General features: G+C 40.7%; 1 protein-coding gene across 6 annotated transcripts in view; it reads right to left on the bottom strand.

The window, feature by feature from the left end:
- LOC134824294 (uncharacterized) overlaps positions 1-14,786 on the bottom strand; it is a 32,304-nt gene that overhangs the window by 11,884 nt on the left and 5,634 nt on the right. For all 6 annotated transcript variants that reach the window (XM_063836109.1, XM_063836112.1, XM_063836110.1 and 3 more), the window contains one exon: positions 2,543-2,664. In XM_063836109.1, coding sequence (XP_063692179.1) covers positions 2,543-2,664 — 122 coding nt within the window. The remainder of the gene's footprint in view (positions 1-2,542; positions 2,665-14,786) is intronic.

The raw sequence follows: 14,786 nt of genomic DNA, 5'->3' as shown, positions 1-14,786 counted from the left end.
AAGTAACATTAGGTTTCTATTAGGTTTATATTAGGTTTATATTGGGTTTATATTAGGTTTATATTGGGTTTATATCGGGTTTATATTAGGTTTATATTAGGTTTATATTGGGTTTATATTAGGTTTATATTAGGTTTATATTAGGTTTATATCAGGTTTACATCATGTTAGTTTATACTTTTATAATAGCATTGTTTGAAATAATTATAGATTGCTGTGTTCGCTTTCAGAAACACTGTGTTTGTCAGCTACGTGACAACATAAATCCGGCCCAAGCGGCAGGTTTCTTTTGTTGCCAAGTATATGTTTATTTCTGGCTTCAGTGCTGCTTTTCAGCACTTAAATAAAATTAGGAGTGCCTGCAAAGTGTGATAGTTTGTAGCCAGACGATAGTTTGTAACCAGAAGTGTTAATTTTATGTGCAACGTAATGGTTGTGTATCTATAAATAGATTTGAAAAGCACAGAAATGAGAGGTTTATTTTAGGAGTTGTGGTTACTTTTCATATTGTAAGGATAATCCATTATTTACGATTTACAGAAACAAAAATGGGAATTATTTAGACTTTAGAATTCGTTAACTTCAGACGTTTTAATAATTAATATACACTTATTTCAGCATCAAATTTGGCACCATGCAATAATTCCATGATTTGCGAAAAGTGTTTCTTATTCAGGAGCCAAAATCTTTTACATCTTTACATCCTCCCAAATGATTAAATATTGCGTATAGTAATATTTCAACATAATTATGATGTGGTTTGTAAAGTTTCTTGTCTAATAACAAAATCAATGTCTGATACTCCAAAGACATGACAATTTCATTTCTACACTGAAAAATTATAATAATTTTAATGTCTACAAGATACAGCTACTGTTTAGAATAATATTTCGTGCAAACAGGAGAAATCCTAGCAAATCCTTAGAGTTGAAACTACAAACTATCAACATGTGGACTAAGCACTTTATCAGTAAATTAACGTTGTGACACAACAGGGTCAAAACGTGATATTAAAACGTGACAGTGACTGTGTGACTGTGACTCAGTAACTCAGTGACTCAGTGGCTGTGGGATACTGTTTCACCATCTCATCATTCAAACAAGGTGATATTTTCTACCATTGGTTCATATCCTTAGAGTGGAAGTACAAACTAATATTATATGTACATCGATCAGCAGAAACAGTCACAAATTTAGGAATAAATGAAGACTAAAGATTTTAAATAAATATTTCAGACTAAAGATTTTTTAATTTTCGTTGATGTTAAGGGTTTCTTAAAGAGACAGTTAGCTCGGGTGTGATACTCACATACTGTCAATCTGATTATCAGAACTGGACTCAAAAGTACGAAAGTTATATTTCTTATACAGTAAAACCCCGATTTATCGCAAGGTTTGCGAGAAGGAAACAGCCGTGGTAAATCGTGGCACGGTAAATGGGGCGGTAAATGGGGCCATAAAGGAAAAATAGTACGGTAAATCGTGGTCAAATCACGTGGTTTCTCTCTGCGCGTACTGGTTCCCAATTAGGGGCGCTCGATTACAAGTTTCACGCTTGTTGTTTCACGTTTGACATCAGGGACTCATTTACAAGCCGTATTTCAAAGGACCACATGCTATCAAACTAAAAATGTAGACATTTTTCCAAAATTTTGGGAAAAACGGAAGAGTCAAGGTAAATCGGGGTTTACGATAAATCGGGGTTCACGATAAATCGGGGTTTTACTAAACACGTTTTTATTCACATGATGAGAGCCTCAAATTATGTGCTTATGTGTTACATAACAGTGTTGAAGGTATTAGGTATCGTAGACTTACTTTAACTGTTTTTATGGAACGTTTCCGTAGCAAGGATTGAGAGGAATTGTCCTGGATACAAATTAACACCCTTCAGAAATTCGCCAAGAATTAGTGATCTAGCAGTTTGTGATTTGATGACAAGACAGGTTTGGCCTCGGACATAAAGACATGTTTTGGTTTCGAAATAAAATTTTAGTTTCGAAATAAATGCATGTTTTAGTTTAGCAATAAATGCATGTTTTAGTTTAGCAATAAAGACACGTTTTAGTTTAGTAATAAAGTTTGAGTTTAGTAATAAAATTTTAGTTTGGTGATAAAATTTTAGTTTTGATATAAAATACCATTAAAACGTCACCACACGGAAAGTCACCACGTGCTGTCCGTTCTGTTTTACTGCTGGCTGTACAAGCCGACAATCAAAAACATTTTGGTGGCTTCAAATATCCATATCAGCGTATGTAATGAGAAAGTAAGCATAAATTTAGGTCATCTAATTGCTGAGTCAGACATGCCGAAAATGCCGAAATATCAGCTCCCAAATTACTATTACGATAAGGTTCAGTCGAGTAATAAAATAGAGAGTATGCACATAAGTACAATAAAGTACATTGCACGTAATGTATATAATAGTCACAAGATGAGATGAGTTTTGAAAAGATAAAAATATGACAACTAAATAAGACAAGATCTCACACCATTGGACAATAAGTTAATTAATTAATTAGTTAACAATAAAACTCACCTTGAAGTTGTAAACTTCCACGTCTCCTTCTTCTTATTGTTCTTACACAACAGTAAACTATAAGTATAACAACTAATAGCACTATTATCCCTAGTAGCAGATATAACAGTAACATCTTCAAACTGAAATAGCATTTCATTAATCAATCATCAATTACTGAATGATCTATTATAATAATCAGATGAATACCTAAATAATCATACAAATTATGAAAGAAAGTTCATGAATTAATCAAGTCCCGATCAGTGCACAAGTTTTGTTGACTCATAATGGTCAGAAGCAAGGTTAAGGATGTTTTTGTGCATTTCCCAAGAGTCCATAAAATGAACAGGGGGGAGGGTGGAAGGGAGGGGAGGGTGGAAGGGAGGGGAGGGGGAGAGGGGAGTCTTTTGCGCAACGTCGCCTGGAACATATATATGTATTTCTACCTTCTCAATTTGGAATAAGAATGATTTTTATCTGTTGTGACTTAAATGATCGACATATATTATGCTTATTAATACTTTAATAATAGCATATTATCCCCCCCCCCCCCCCCCCCCCCCCCCCCCGTAGTTTGGCGAACAGTACAGATCATATTATTTTATTTTCACTGAGAAAGATATTAGATAATATCTCGTTGGATTCTACACGATCTTTTATTTAGATGTTTTCTTGGGTAAATTGTTATTGATCCCGTTTGATGCGACAAGGAAAAGGCTCTTATCAGGAAAGGAATTATTCAACGTTTCAATGTGATAACATCGTATCCAAGATCTGTTATTTAGTACTTGTATAATTAGCTCGATCAATCAGTCTAGTTACTCATCTGATTGGAGTCAGTCAGTCTTATTTACTATTAACTTATTTATTATCAGGTTATTTGTCATTACCTCAGGCGAATCAGTCAATCCCATAAGATTAGAGTCAGGTAAAATGTTACTGTAACTATACTGCCAATTATATCGAGTCATAGATAAACTGATCTTAATCTTCTGTTTTGCCATCTTGCTAACTATATCCATAAAAAGACCTTATCTATTATACAGTTTTTTAAACATCACCTCATTTATTATTATGTTATTTACCATTAACTCGGTTTAGTTATCATAAGTTTATTTATCATTAAATCTTATACTCTTATATAATACCATCTCACGATGTAAACACAGTGATATTATCTATCATTAACTATTTTATCATAAGCTTATTCATCAGTCAATCAGGTCTCAGACCGATCAATGATTCCCATCTGATTGGAATTTAGAAGTGTTAACATGGTCAAGTGACTGATCAATGATTCCTATCTGATTGGAATTTAAAGCCAGCCAGTCACTGTTAACAGGTTATGACTCATGTAACGTGACTGATGTCACGTGATTTATGTCTAAGTATCAATTAATACCAGCCACAGATAAACTTGACATTAAGACTGTACTTTTTACACTACCAGGAGCACCATTCACAAACAAACATGCACGTGCACAAAACAAGCAAGCACGTGCACAAAACAAGCCAGCACGTGCACAAACCCGCGTGCTCTGATTAGTTCCAACTAAATCACGTGACACTTATACTGACCTGTGACTAGTACTCAGGCAGCGTACAACAAATTAGCACTTGCCTAACCCAAGTGGGTCGAATTAAGTGAATTAATTGGGATACTGAGGTTGGTAGATACCACAAGTTAGGTAATGCTGTGAGCCAGAGTAATGCTGACTGTTGAAAAGCTAAAAGTGGGGACTGAATGCTGTGAGCCGGAGTAATGCTGACTGTTGAAAGTGGGGACTGAATGCTGTGAGCCGGAGTAATGCTGACTGTTGAAAAGCTAAAAGTGGGGACTGAATGCTGTGAGCCGGAGTAATGCTGACTGTTGAAAAGCTAAAAGTGGGGACTAAATGCTGTGAGCCGGAGTAATGCTGACTGTTGAAAAGCTAAAAGTGGGGACTGAATGCTGTGAGCCAGAGTAATGCTGACTGTTGAAAAGCTAAAAGTGGGGACTGAATGCTGTGAGTCAGAGTAATGCTGACTGTTGAAAAGCTAACAGTGGGGACTGAATGCTGTGAGCCAGAGTAATGCTGACTGTTGAAAAGCTAACAGTGGGGACTGAATGCTGTGAGCCAGAGTAATGCTGACTGTTGAAAAGCTAAAAGTGGGGACTGAATGCTGTGAGCCGGAGTAATGCTGACTGTTGAAAAGCTAACAGTGGGGACTGAATGCTGTGAGCCGGAGTAATGCTGACTGTTGAAAAGCTAACAGTGGGGACTGAACGCTGTGAGCCGGAGTAATGCTGACTGTTGAAAAGCTAAAAGTGGGGACTGAATGCTGTGAGCCAGAGTAATGCTGACTGTTGAAAAGCTAAAAGTGGGGACTGAATGCTGTGAGCCAGAGTAATGCTGACTGTTGAAAAGCTAAAAGTGGGGACTGAATGCTGTGAGCCGGAGTAATGCTGACTGTTGAAAAGCTAAAAGTGGGGACTGAATGCTGTGAGCCGGAGTAATGCTGACTGTTGAAAAGCTAAAAGTGGGGACTGAATGCTGTGAGCCGGAGTAATGCTGACTGTTGAAAAGCTAACAGTGGGGACTGAATGCTGTGAGCCGGAGTAATGCTGACTGTTGAAAAGCTAAAAGTGGGGACTGAATGCTGTGAGCCGGAGTAATGCTGACTGTTGAAAAGCTAAAAGTGGGGACTGAATGCTGTGAGCCGGAGTAATGCTGACTGTTGAAAAGCTAACAGTGGGGACTGAATGCTGTGAGCCGGAGTAATGCTGACTGTTGAAAAGCTAAAAGTGGGGACTGAATGCTGTGAGCCGGAGTAATGCTGACTGTTGAAAAGCTAACAGTGGGGACTGAATGCTGTGAGCCGGAGTAATGCTGACTGTTGAAAAGCTAAAAGTGGGGACTGAATACTGTGAGCCGGAGTAATGCTGACTGTTGAGTGTTGAAAAGCTAAAAGTGGGGACTGAATGCTGTGAGTCAGAGTAATGCTGACTGTTGAAAAGCTAAAAGTGGGGACTGAATGCTCTGAGCCAGAGTAATGCTGACTGTTGAAAAGCTAAAAGTGGGACTGAATGCTGTGAGCCAGAGTAATGCTGACTGTTGAAAAGCTAAAAGTGGGGACTGAATGCTGTGAGCCAGAGTAATGCTGACTGTTGAAAAGCTAACAGTGGGGACTGAATGCTGTGAGCCGGAGTAATGCTGACTGTTGAAAAGCTAAAAGTGGGGACTGAATGCTGTGAGCCGGAGTAATGCTGACTGTTGAAAAGATAAAAGTGGGGACTGAATGCTGTGAGCCGAAGTAATGCTGACTGTTGAAAAGCTAAAAGTGGGGACTGAATGCTGTGAGCCGGAGTAATGCTGACTGTTGAAAAGATAAAAGTGGGGACTGAATGCTGTGAGCCAGAGTAATGCTGACTGTTGAAAAGCTAAAAGTGGGGACTGAATGCTGTGAGTCAGAGTAATGCTGACTGTTGAAAAGCTAAAAGTGGGGACTGAATGCTATGAGCCAGAGTAATGCTGACTGTTGAAAAGCTAAAAGTGGGGACTGAATGCTGTGAGCCAGAGTAATGCTGACTGTTGAAAGGCTAAAAGTGGGGACTGAATGCTGTGAGCCGGAGTAATGCTGACTGTTGAAAAGCTAAAAGTGGGGACTGAATGCTGTGAGCCAGAGTAATGCTGACTGTTGAAAAGCTAAAAGTGGGGACTGAATGCTGTGAGTCAGAGTAATGCTGACTGTTGAAAAGCTAAAAGTGGGGACTGAATGCTGTGAGCCGGAGTAATGCTGACTGTTGAAAAGCTAAAAGTGGGGACTGAATGCTGTGAGCCAGAGTAATGCTGACTGTTGAAAAGCTAAAAGTGGGGACTGAATGCTGTGAGCCGGAGTAATGCTGACTGTTGAAAAGCTAAAAGTGGGGACTGAATGCTGTGAGCCGGAGTAATGCTGACTGTTGAAAAGCTAAAAGTGGGGACTGAATGCTGTGAGCCGGAGTAATGCTGACTGTTGAAAAGCTAAAAGTGGGGACTGAATGCTGTGAGCCGGAGTAATGCTGACTGTTGAAAAGCTAACAGTGGGGACTGAATGCTGTGAGCCGGAGTAATGCTGACTGTTGAAAAGCTAAAAGTGGGGACTGAATGCTGTGAGCCGGAGTAATGCTGACTGTTGAAAAGCTAAAAGTGGGGACTGAATGCTGTGAGCCGGAGTAATGCTGACTGTTGAAAAGCTAAAAGTGGGGACTGAATGCTGTGAGCCGGAGTAATGCTGACTGTTGAAAAGCTAAAAGTGGGGACTGAATACTGTGAGCCGGAGTAATGCTGACTGTTGAGCTGTTGAAAAGCTAAAAGTGGGGACTGAATGCTGTGAGTCAGAGTAATGCTGACTGTTGAAAAGCTAAAAGTGGGGACTGAATGCTCTGAGCCAGAGTAATGCTGACTGTTGAAAAGCTAAAAGTGGGGACTGAATGCTGTGAGCCGGAGTAATGCTGACTGTTGAAAAGCTAAAAGTGGGGACTGAATGCTGTGAGCCGGAGTAATGCTGACTGTTGAAAAGCTAACAGTGGGGACTGAATGCTGTGAGCCGGAGTAATGCTGACTGTTGAAAAGCTAAAAGTGGGGACTGAATGCTGTGAGCCGGAGTAATGCTGACTGTTGAAAAGCTAAAAGTGGGGACTGAATGCTGTGAGCCGGAGTAATGCTGACTGTTGAAAAGCTAAAAGTGGGGACTGAATGCTGTGAGTCAGAGTAATGCTGACTGTTGAAAAGCTAAAAGTGGGGACTGAATGCTGTGAGCCAGAGTAATGCTGACTGTTGAAAAGCTAAAAGTGGGGACTGAATGCTGTGAGCCAGAGTAATGCTGACTGTTGAAAAGCTAAAAGTGGGGACTGAATGCTGTGAGCCAGAGTAATGCTGACTGTTGAAAAGCTAAAAGTGGGGACTGAATGCTGTGAGCCGGAGTAATGCTGACTGTTGAAAAGCTAAAAGTGGGGACTGAATGCTGTGAGCCGGAGTAATGCTGACTGTTGAAAAGCTAAAAGTGGGGACTGAATGCTGTGAGCCGGAGTAATGCTGACTGTTGAAAAGCTAAAAGTGGGGACTGAATGCTGTGAGCCGGAGTAATGCTGACTGTTGAAAAGCTAAAAGTGGGGACTGAATGCTGTGAGCCGGAGTAATGCTGACTGTTGAAAAGCTAAAAGTGGGGACTGAATGCTGTGAGCCAGAGTAATGCTGACTGTTGAAAAGCTAAAAGTGGGGACTGAATGCTGTGAGCCAGAGTAATGCTGACTGTTGAAAAGCTAAAAGTGGGGACTGAATGCTGTGAGCCGGAGTAATGCTGACTGTTGAAAAGCTAAAAGTGGGGACTGAATGCTGTGAGCCGGAGTAATGCTGACTGTTGAAAAGCTAAAAGTGGGGACTGAATGCTGTGAGCCGGAGTAATGCTGACTGTTGAAAGGCTAAAAGTGGGGACTGAATGCTGTGAGCCGGAGTAATGCTGACTGTTGAAAAGCTAAAAGTGGGGACTGAATACTGTGAGCCGGAGTAATGCTGACTGTTGAAAAGCTAAAAGTGGGGACTGAATACTGTGAGCCGGAGTAATGCTGACTGTTGAAAAGCTAAAAGTGGGGACTGAATACTGTGAGCCGGAGTAATGCTGACTGTTGAGTGTTGAAAAGCTAAAAGTGGGGACTGAATGCTGTGAGTCAGAGTAATGCTGACTGTTGAAAAGCTAAAAGTGGGGACTGAATGCTCTGAGCCAGAGTAATGCTGACTGTTGAAAAGCTAAAAGTGGGGACTGAATGCTGTGAGCCGGAGTAATGCTGACTGTTGAAAAGCTAAAAGTGGGGACTGAATGCTGTGAGCCGGAGTAATGCTGACTGTTGAAAAGCTAAAAGTGGGGACTGAATGCTGTGAGCCGGAGTAATGCTGACTGTTGAAAAGCTAACAGTGGGGACTGAATGCTGTGAGCCGGAGTAATGCTGACTGTTGAAAAGCTAAAAGTGGGGACTGAATACTGTGAGCCGGAGTAATGCTGACTGTTGAGTGTTGAAAAGCTAAAAGTGGGGACTGAATGCTGTGAGTCAGAGTAATGCTGACTGTTGAAAAGCTAAAAGTGGGGACTGAATGCTCTGAGCCAGAGTAATGCTGACTGTTGAAAAGCTAAAAGTGGGACTGAATGCTGTGAGCCAGAGTAATGCTGACTGTTGAAAAGCTAAAAGTGGGGACTGAATGCTGTGAGCCAGAGTAATGCTGACTGTTGAAAAGCTAACAGTGGGGACTGAATGCTGTGAGCCGGAGTAATGCTGACTGTTGAAAAGCTAAAAGTGGGGACTGAATACTGTGAGCCGGAGTAATGCTGACTGTTGAAAAGCTAAAAGTGGGGACTGAATGCTATGAGCCAGAGTAATGCTGACTGTTGAAAAGCTAAAAGTGGGGACTGAATGCTGTGAGCCAGAGTAATGCTGACTGTTGAAAGGCTAAAAGTGGGGACTGAATGCTGTGAGCCGGAGTAATGCTGACTGTTGAAAAGCTAAAAGTGGGGACTGAATGCTGTGAGCCAGAGTAATGCTGACTGTTGAAAAGCTAAAAGTGGGGACTGAATGCTGTGAGTCAGAGTAATGCTGACTGTTGAAAAGCTAAAAGTGGGGACTGAATGCTGTGAGCCGGAGTAATGCTGACTGTTGAAAAGCTAAAAGTGGGGACTGAATGCTGTGAGCCGGAGTAATGCTGACTGTTGAAAAGCTAAAAGTGGGGACTGAATGCTGTGAGCCGGAGTAATGCTGACTGTTGAAAGGCTAAAAGTGGGGACTGAATGCTGTGAGCCGGAGTAATGCTGACTGTTGAAAAGCTAAAAGTGGGGACTGAATACTGTGAGCCGGAGTAATGCTGACTGTTGAAAAGCTAAAAGTGGGGACTGAATGCTGTGAGCCGGAGTAATGCTGACTGTTGAAAAGCTAAAAGTGGGGACTGAATGCTGTGAGCCGGAGTAATGCTGACTGTTGAAAAGCTAAAAGTGGGGACTGAATACTGTGAGCCGGAGTAATGCTGACTGTTGAAAAGCTAAAAGTGGGGACTGAATACTGTGAGCCGGAGTAATGCTGACTGTTGAAAAGCTAAAAGTGGGGACTGAATGCTGTGAGCCGGAGTAATGCTGACTGTTGAAAAGCTAAAAGTGGGGACTGAATGCTGTGAGCCGGAGTAATGCTGACTGTTGAAAAGCTAAAAGTGGGGACTGAATGCTGTGAGCCGGAGTAATGCTGACTGTTGAAAAGCTAAAAGTGGGGACTGAATGCTGTGAGCCGGAGTAATGCTGACTGTTGAAAAGCTAACAGTGGGGACTGAATGCTGTGAGCCGGAGTAATGCTGACTGTTGAAAAGCTAAAAGTGGGGACTGAATACTGTGAGCCGGAGTAATGCTGACTGTTGAAAAGCTAAAAGTGGGGACTGAATGCTGTGAGCCGGAGTAATGCTGACTGTTGAAAAGCTAAAAGTGGGGACTGAATACTGTGAGCCGGAGTAATGCTGACTGTTGAAAAGCTAAAAGTGGGGACTGAATACTGTGAGCCGGAGTAATGCTGACTGTTGAAAAGCTAAAAGTGGGGACTGAATGCTGTGAGCCGGAGTAATGCTGACTGTTGAAAAGATAAAAGTGGGGACTGAATGCTGTGAGTCAGAGTAATGCTGACTGTTGAAAAGCTAAAAGTGGGGACTGAATGCTGTGAGCCGGAGTAATGCTGACTGTTGAAAAGATAAAAGTGGGGACTAAATGCTGTGAGCCGGAGTAATGCTGACTGTTGAAAAGATAAAAGTGGGACTGAATGCTGTGAGCCAGAGTAATGCTGACTGTTGAAAAGCTAAAAGTGGGGACTGAATGCTGTGAGCCGGAGTAATGCTGACTGTTGAAAAGCTAAAAGTGGGGACTGAATACTGTGAGCCGGAGTAATGCTGACTGTTGAAAAGCTAAAAGTGGGGACTGAATGCTGTGAGCCGGAGTAATGCTGACTGTTGAAAAGCTAAAAGTGGGGAATGAATGCTGTGAGCCAGAGTAATGCTGACTGTTGAAAAGATAAAAGTGGGGACTGAATGCTGTGAGCCGGAGTAATGCTGACTGTTGAAAAGCTAAAAGTGGGGACTGAATGCTGTGAGCCGGAGTAATGCTGACTGTTGAAAAGCTAAAAGTGGGGACTGAATGCTGTGAGCCAGAGTAATGCTGACTGTTGAAAAGCTAAAAGTGGGGACTGAATACTGTGAGCCGGAGTAATGCTGACTGTTGAAAAGCTAAAAGTGGGGACTGAATGCTGTGAGCCGGAGTAATGCTGACTGTTGAAAAGCTAAAAGTGGGGACTAAATGCTGTGAGCCGGAGTAATGCTGACTGTTGAAAAGATAAAAGTGGGACTGAATGCTGTGAGCCAGAGTAATGCTGACTGTTGAAAAGCTAAAAGTGGGGACTGAATGCTGTGAGCCGGAGTAATGCTGACTGTTGAAAAGCTAAAAGTGGGGACTGAATGCTGTGAGCCGGAGTAATGCTGACTGTTGAAAAGCTAAAAGTGGGGACTGAATGCTGTGAGCCGGAGTAATGCTGACTGTTGAAAAGCTAAAAGTGGGGACTGAATGCTGTGAGCCGGAGTAATGCTGACTGTTGAAAAGCTAAAAGTGGGGACTGAATACTGTGAGCCGGAGTAATGCTGACTGTTGAAAAGCTAAAAGTGGGGACTGAATGCTGTGAGCCAGAGTAATGCTGACTGTTGAAAAGCTAAAAGTGGGGACTGAATGCTGTGAGCCGGAGTAATGCTGACTGTTGAAAAGCTAAAAGTGGGGACTGAATGCTGTGAGCCGAAGTAATGCTGACTGTTGAAAAGCTAAAAGTGGGGACTGAATGCTGTGAGCCAGAGTAATGCTGACTGTTGAAAAGCTAAAAGTGGGGACTGAATGCTGTGAGCCGGAGTAATGCTGACTGTTGAAAAGCTAAAAGTGGGGACTGAATGCTGTGAGCCAGAGTAAAGCTGACTGTTGAAAAGCTAAAAGTGGGGACTGAATGCTGTGAGCCGGAGTAATGCTGACTGTTGAAAAGCTAAAAGTGGGGACTGAATGCTGTGAGCCAGAGTAATGCTGACTGTTGAAAGGCTAAAAGTAAAAAGTGGGGACTGAATGCTGTGAGCCGGAGTAATGCTGACTGTTGAAAAGCTAAAAGTGGGGACTGAATGCTGTGAGCCGGAGTAATGCTGACTGTTGAAAAGCTAAAAGTGGGGACTGAATGCTGTGAGCCAGAGTAATGCTGACTGTTGAAAGGCTAAAAGTAAAAAGTGGGGACTGAATGCTGTGAGCCGGAGTAATGCTGACTGTTGAAAAGCTAAAAGTGGGGACTGAATGCTGTGAGCCGGAGTAATGCTGACTGTTGAAAAGCTAAAAGTGGGGACTAAATGCTGTGAGCCGCAGTAATGCTGACTGTTGAAAAGCTAAAAGTGGGGACTGAATGCTGTGAGCCAGAGTAATGCTGATTGTTGAAAAGCTAAAAGTGGGGACTGAATGCTGTGAGCCGGAGTAATGCTGACTGTTGAAAAGCTAAAAGTGGGGACTGAATGCTGTGAGCCGGAGTAATGCTGACTGTTGAAAGGCTAAAAGTGGGGACTGAATGCTGTGAGCCGGAGTAATGCTGACTGTTGAAAAGCTAAAAGTGGGGACTAAATGCTGTGAGCCGCAGTAATGCTGACTGTTGAAAAGCTAAAAGTGGGGACTGAATGCTGTGAGCCAGAGTAATGCTGATTGTTGAAAAGCTAAAAGTGGGGACTGAATGCTGTGAGCCGGAGTAATGCTGACTGTTGAAAGTGGGGACTGAATGAGTGGGGTGACCCTGGCAAGCCAGTGGTTCAAGTCCTTACTCCCACTCTCTGTATGTTTTGTGGTACGACTAAAATTCCCTTTACGTACGGATTTCATTGCAACTCTATCGGGAGACATACATGTCTCTTTCGTAACTCTGGCGATGTTAATGTTGTTAATGTTGTTAATGTTGTTAATGTTGTTAATGTTGTTAATGTTGTTAATGTTGTTAATGTTGTTAATGTTGTTAATGTTGTTAATGTTGTTAATGTTGTTAATGTTGTTAATGTTGTTAATGTTGTTAATGTTGTTAATGTTGTTAATGTTGTTAATGTTGTTAATGTTGTTAATGTTGTTAATGTTGTTAATGTTGTTAATGTTGTTAATGTTGTTAATGTTGTTAATGTTGTTAATGTTGTTAATGTTGTTAATGTTGTTAATGTTGTTAATGTTGTTAATGTTGTTAATGTTGTTAATGTTGTTAATGTTGTTAATGTTGTTAATGTTGTTAATGTTGTTAATGTTGTTAATGTTGTTAATGTTGTTAATGTTGTTAATGTTGTTAATGTTGTTAATGTTGTTAATGTTGTTAATGTTGTTAATGTTGTTAATGTTGTTAATGTTGTTAATGTTGTTAATGTTGTTAATGTTGTTAATGTTGTTAATGTTGTTAATGTTGTTAATGTTGTTAATGTTGTTAATGTTGTTAATGTTGTTAATGTTGTTAATGTTGTTAATGTTGTTAATGTTGTTAATGTTGTTAATGTTGTTAATGTTGTTAATGTTGTTTATGTTGTTAATGTTGTTAATGTTGTTAATGTTGTTAATGTTGTTAATGTTGTTAATGTTGTTAATGTTGTTAATGTTGTTAATGTTGTTAATGTTGTTAATGTTGTTAATGTTGTTAATGTTGTTAATGTTGTTAATGTTGTTAATGTTGTTAATGTTGTTAATGTTGTTAATGTTGTTAATGTTGTTAATGTTGTTAATGGGAAGGAAGCTTTACAGTAAGTGCTATTGCTACTGCTCACAGATTCTGTTAACAGAGACTTTGATAGAATCAGTTATAAACTGAGTATCAGTAAACTTGTGACTTTGTGAAGATCAGCATGTATTTTAGTGCTACTTAACTTAGTTCTCCTAAACTGTTGATTAAAATAATAATCTATTAAATAATTAGTTGGATAGGAAAACACTGAGTTTTCGTCAGACTTCTCAACTAGTCCGATCGACAAATCATCTAATTCAGCCGCTGGTAAAGAAACAAAATTTATTTGGGTATATAGGGGGGGGGGCAGGGGGCGACCTACACCCCTGGAATATAATACCCAACAGTTGCAGTTCTTGTCTGACTTAATTAGTAGATATAGAGGATCTACTTTAGTGACACCAGGAAGTGTTTACTCAGGGGATTCAACAGATGGGCGAGGATTACACAGATTTTTTCACAGTCAAGCTCTCTTTAAATCTGTTAGGCGTGTGTTTCAACTAGAATATCAGGTCAAGCCAGGGAGAGCTGACGGATCAACATTTAGGGGCGAGAAGTTCTGCAAGTTTCTAAATTTTACCTCCCAACTAAGCAACTAGTCAGCTAGGCGCGATTGATTTCTTACCTTGTTCGAAACCTACAAATATCAGATGGAATCTGTCTGTGTTCCAGTTGTTCAGCCCTTGACGACCATGATATAATATACGACGGTAATGAAGCTTTGTTTAGTTTTTTAGTGTACACACGGGAGAAGAAACCCCAAAAAGGACCAAATATTTTAGAACTCCTTGGGCGAAGTTTGAGGCAGCTTTTTGGAATTACGTCACCGCCCAATTCTGCGAACACAATTATGCGGTGTATTGTTATATCAGATATAATTATGTGTAATTATGTGTATAATTATGTGGATTACTTCTGTGTTGGACGTGAAACAGTTACCACTTTGTTTATGTCCCGACAAGCAATGTGGGTGCAAAGAAAATGACAGGTACAATTATTATACATACAATAACATGTCAGTTATCACGTGATCAATGTGAAATAACACGTGATATGATGTCACGTGATATGATGTCATGTTGATGATGTTATACTTCAAGCTATGATACCGGATAAAGCTGACTTTCTCCGGCAACAGCATTACTATATTCTAGTTCTGCTGACTTAAATCTTAATTTATTTGCATCTTCCTCTAGAGCATATTGAGATGTCTGATGAAAAGAATTGTCAGTATTCTCAGAAATAAAAAGTTGCGCGAATTTCCATTTTAATCTTTTGATATTTTGCTGGTATAACCAGGCCCCCATTTACAGGAACGCTTGGCTCATTGTCCAGGAAATGCACTTAAAGTAAGACACTTGTAGTAAATAGAGGTTCGGGGTAATTTAAGGACTTAGACCGTACACTTAATCACAGTCCACACGTCACGCTAAATGGGGGACAGTTCGCCTGTAGTTCGTGTACAAT

The sequence above is a fragment of the Bolinopsis microptera genome, chromosome 12 (assembly GCF_026151205.1).
Source record: "Bolinopsis microptera isolate Bmic1 chromosome 12, MBARI_Bmic_1.0, whole genome shotgun sequence".
In the NCBI taxonomy this organism is placed as follows: domain Eukaryota; kingdom Metazoa; phylum Ctenophora; class Tentaculata; order Lobata; family Bolinopsidae; genus Bolinopsis; species Bolinopsis microptera.
This window is presented reverse-complemented; position numbering and strand designations above follow the sequence as displayed.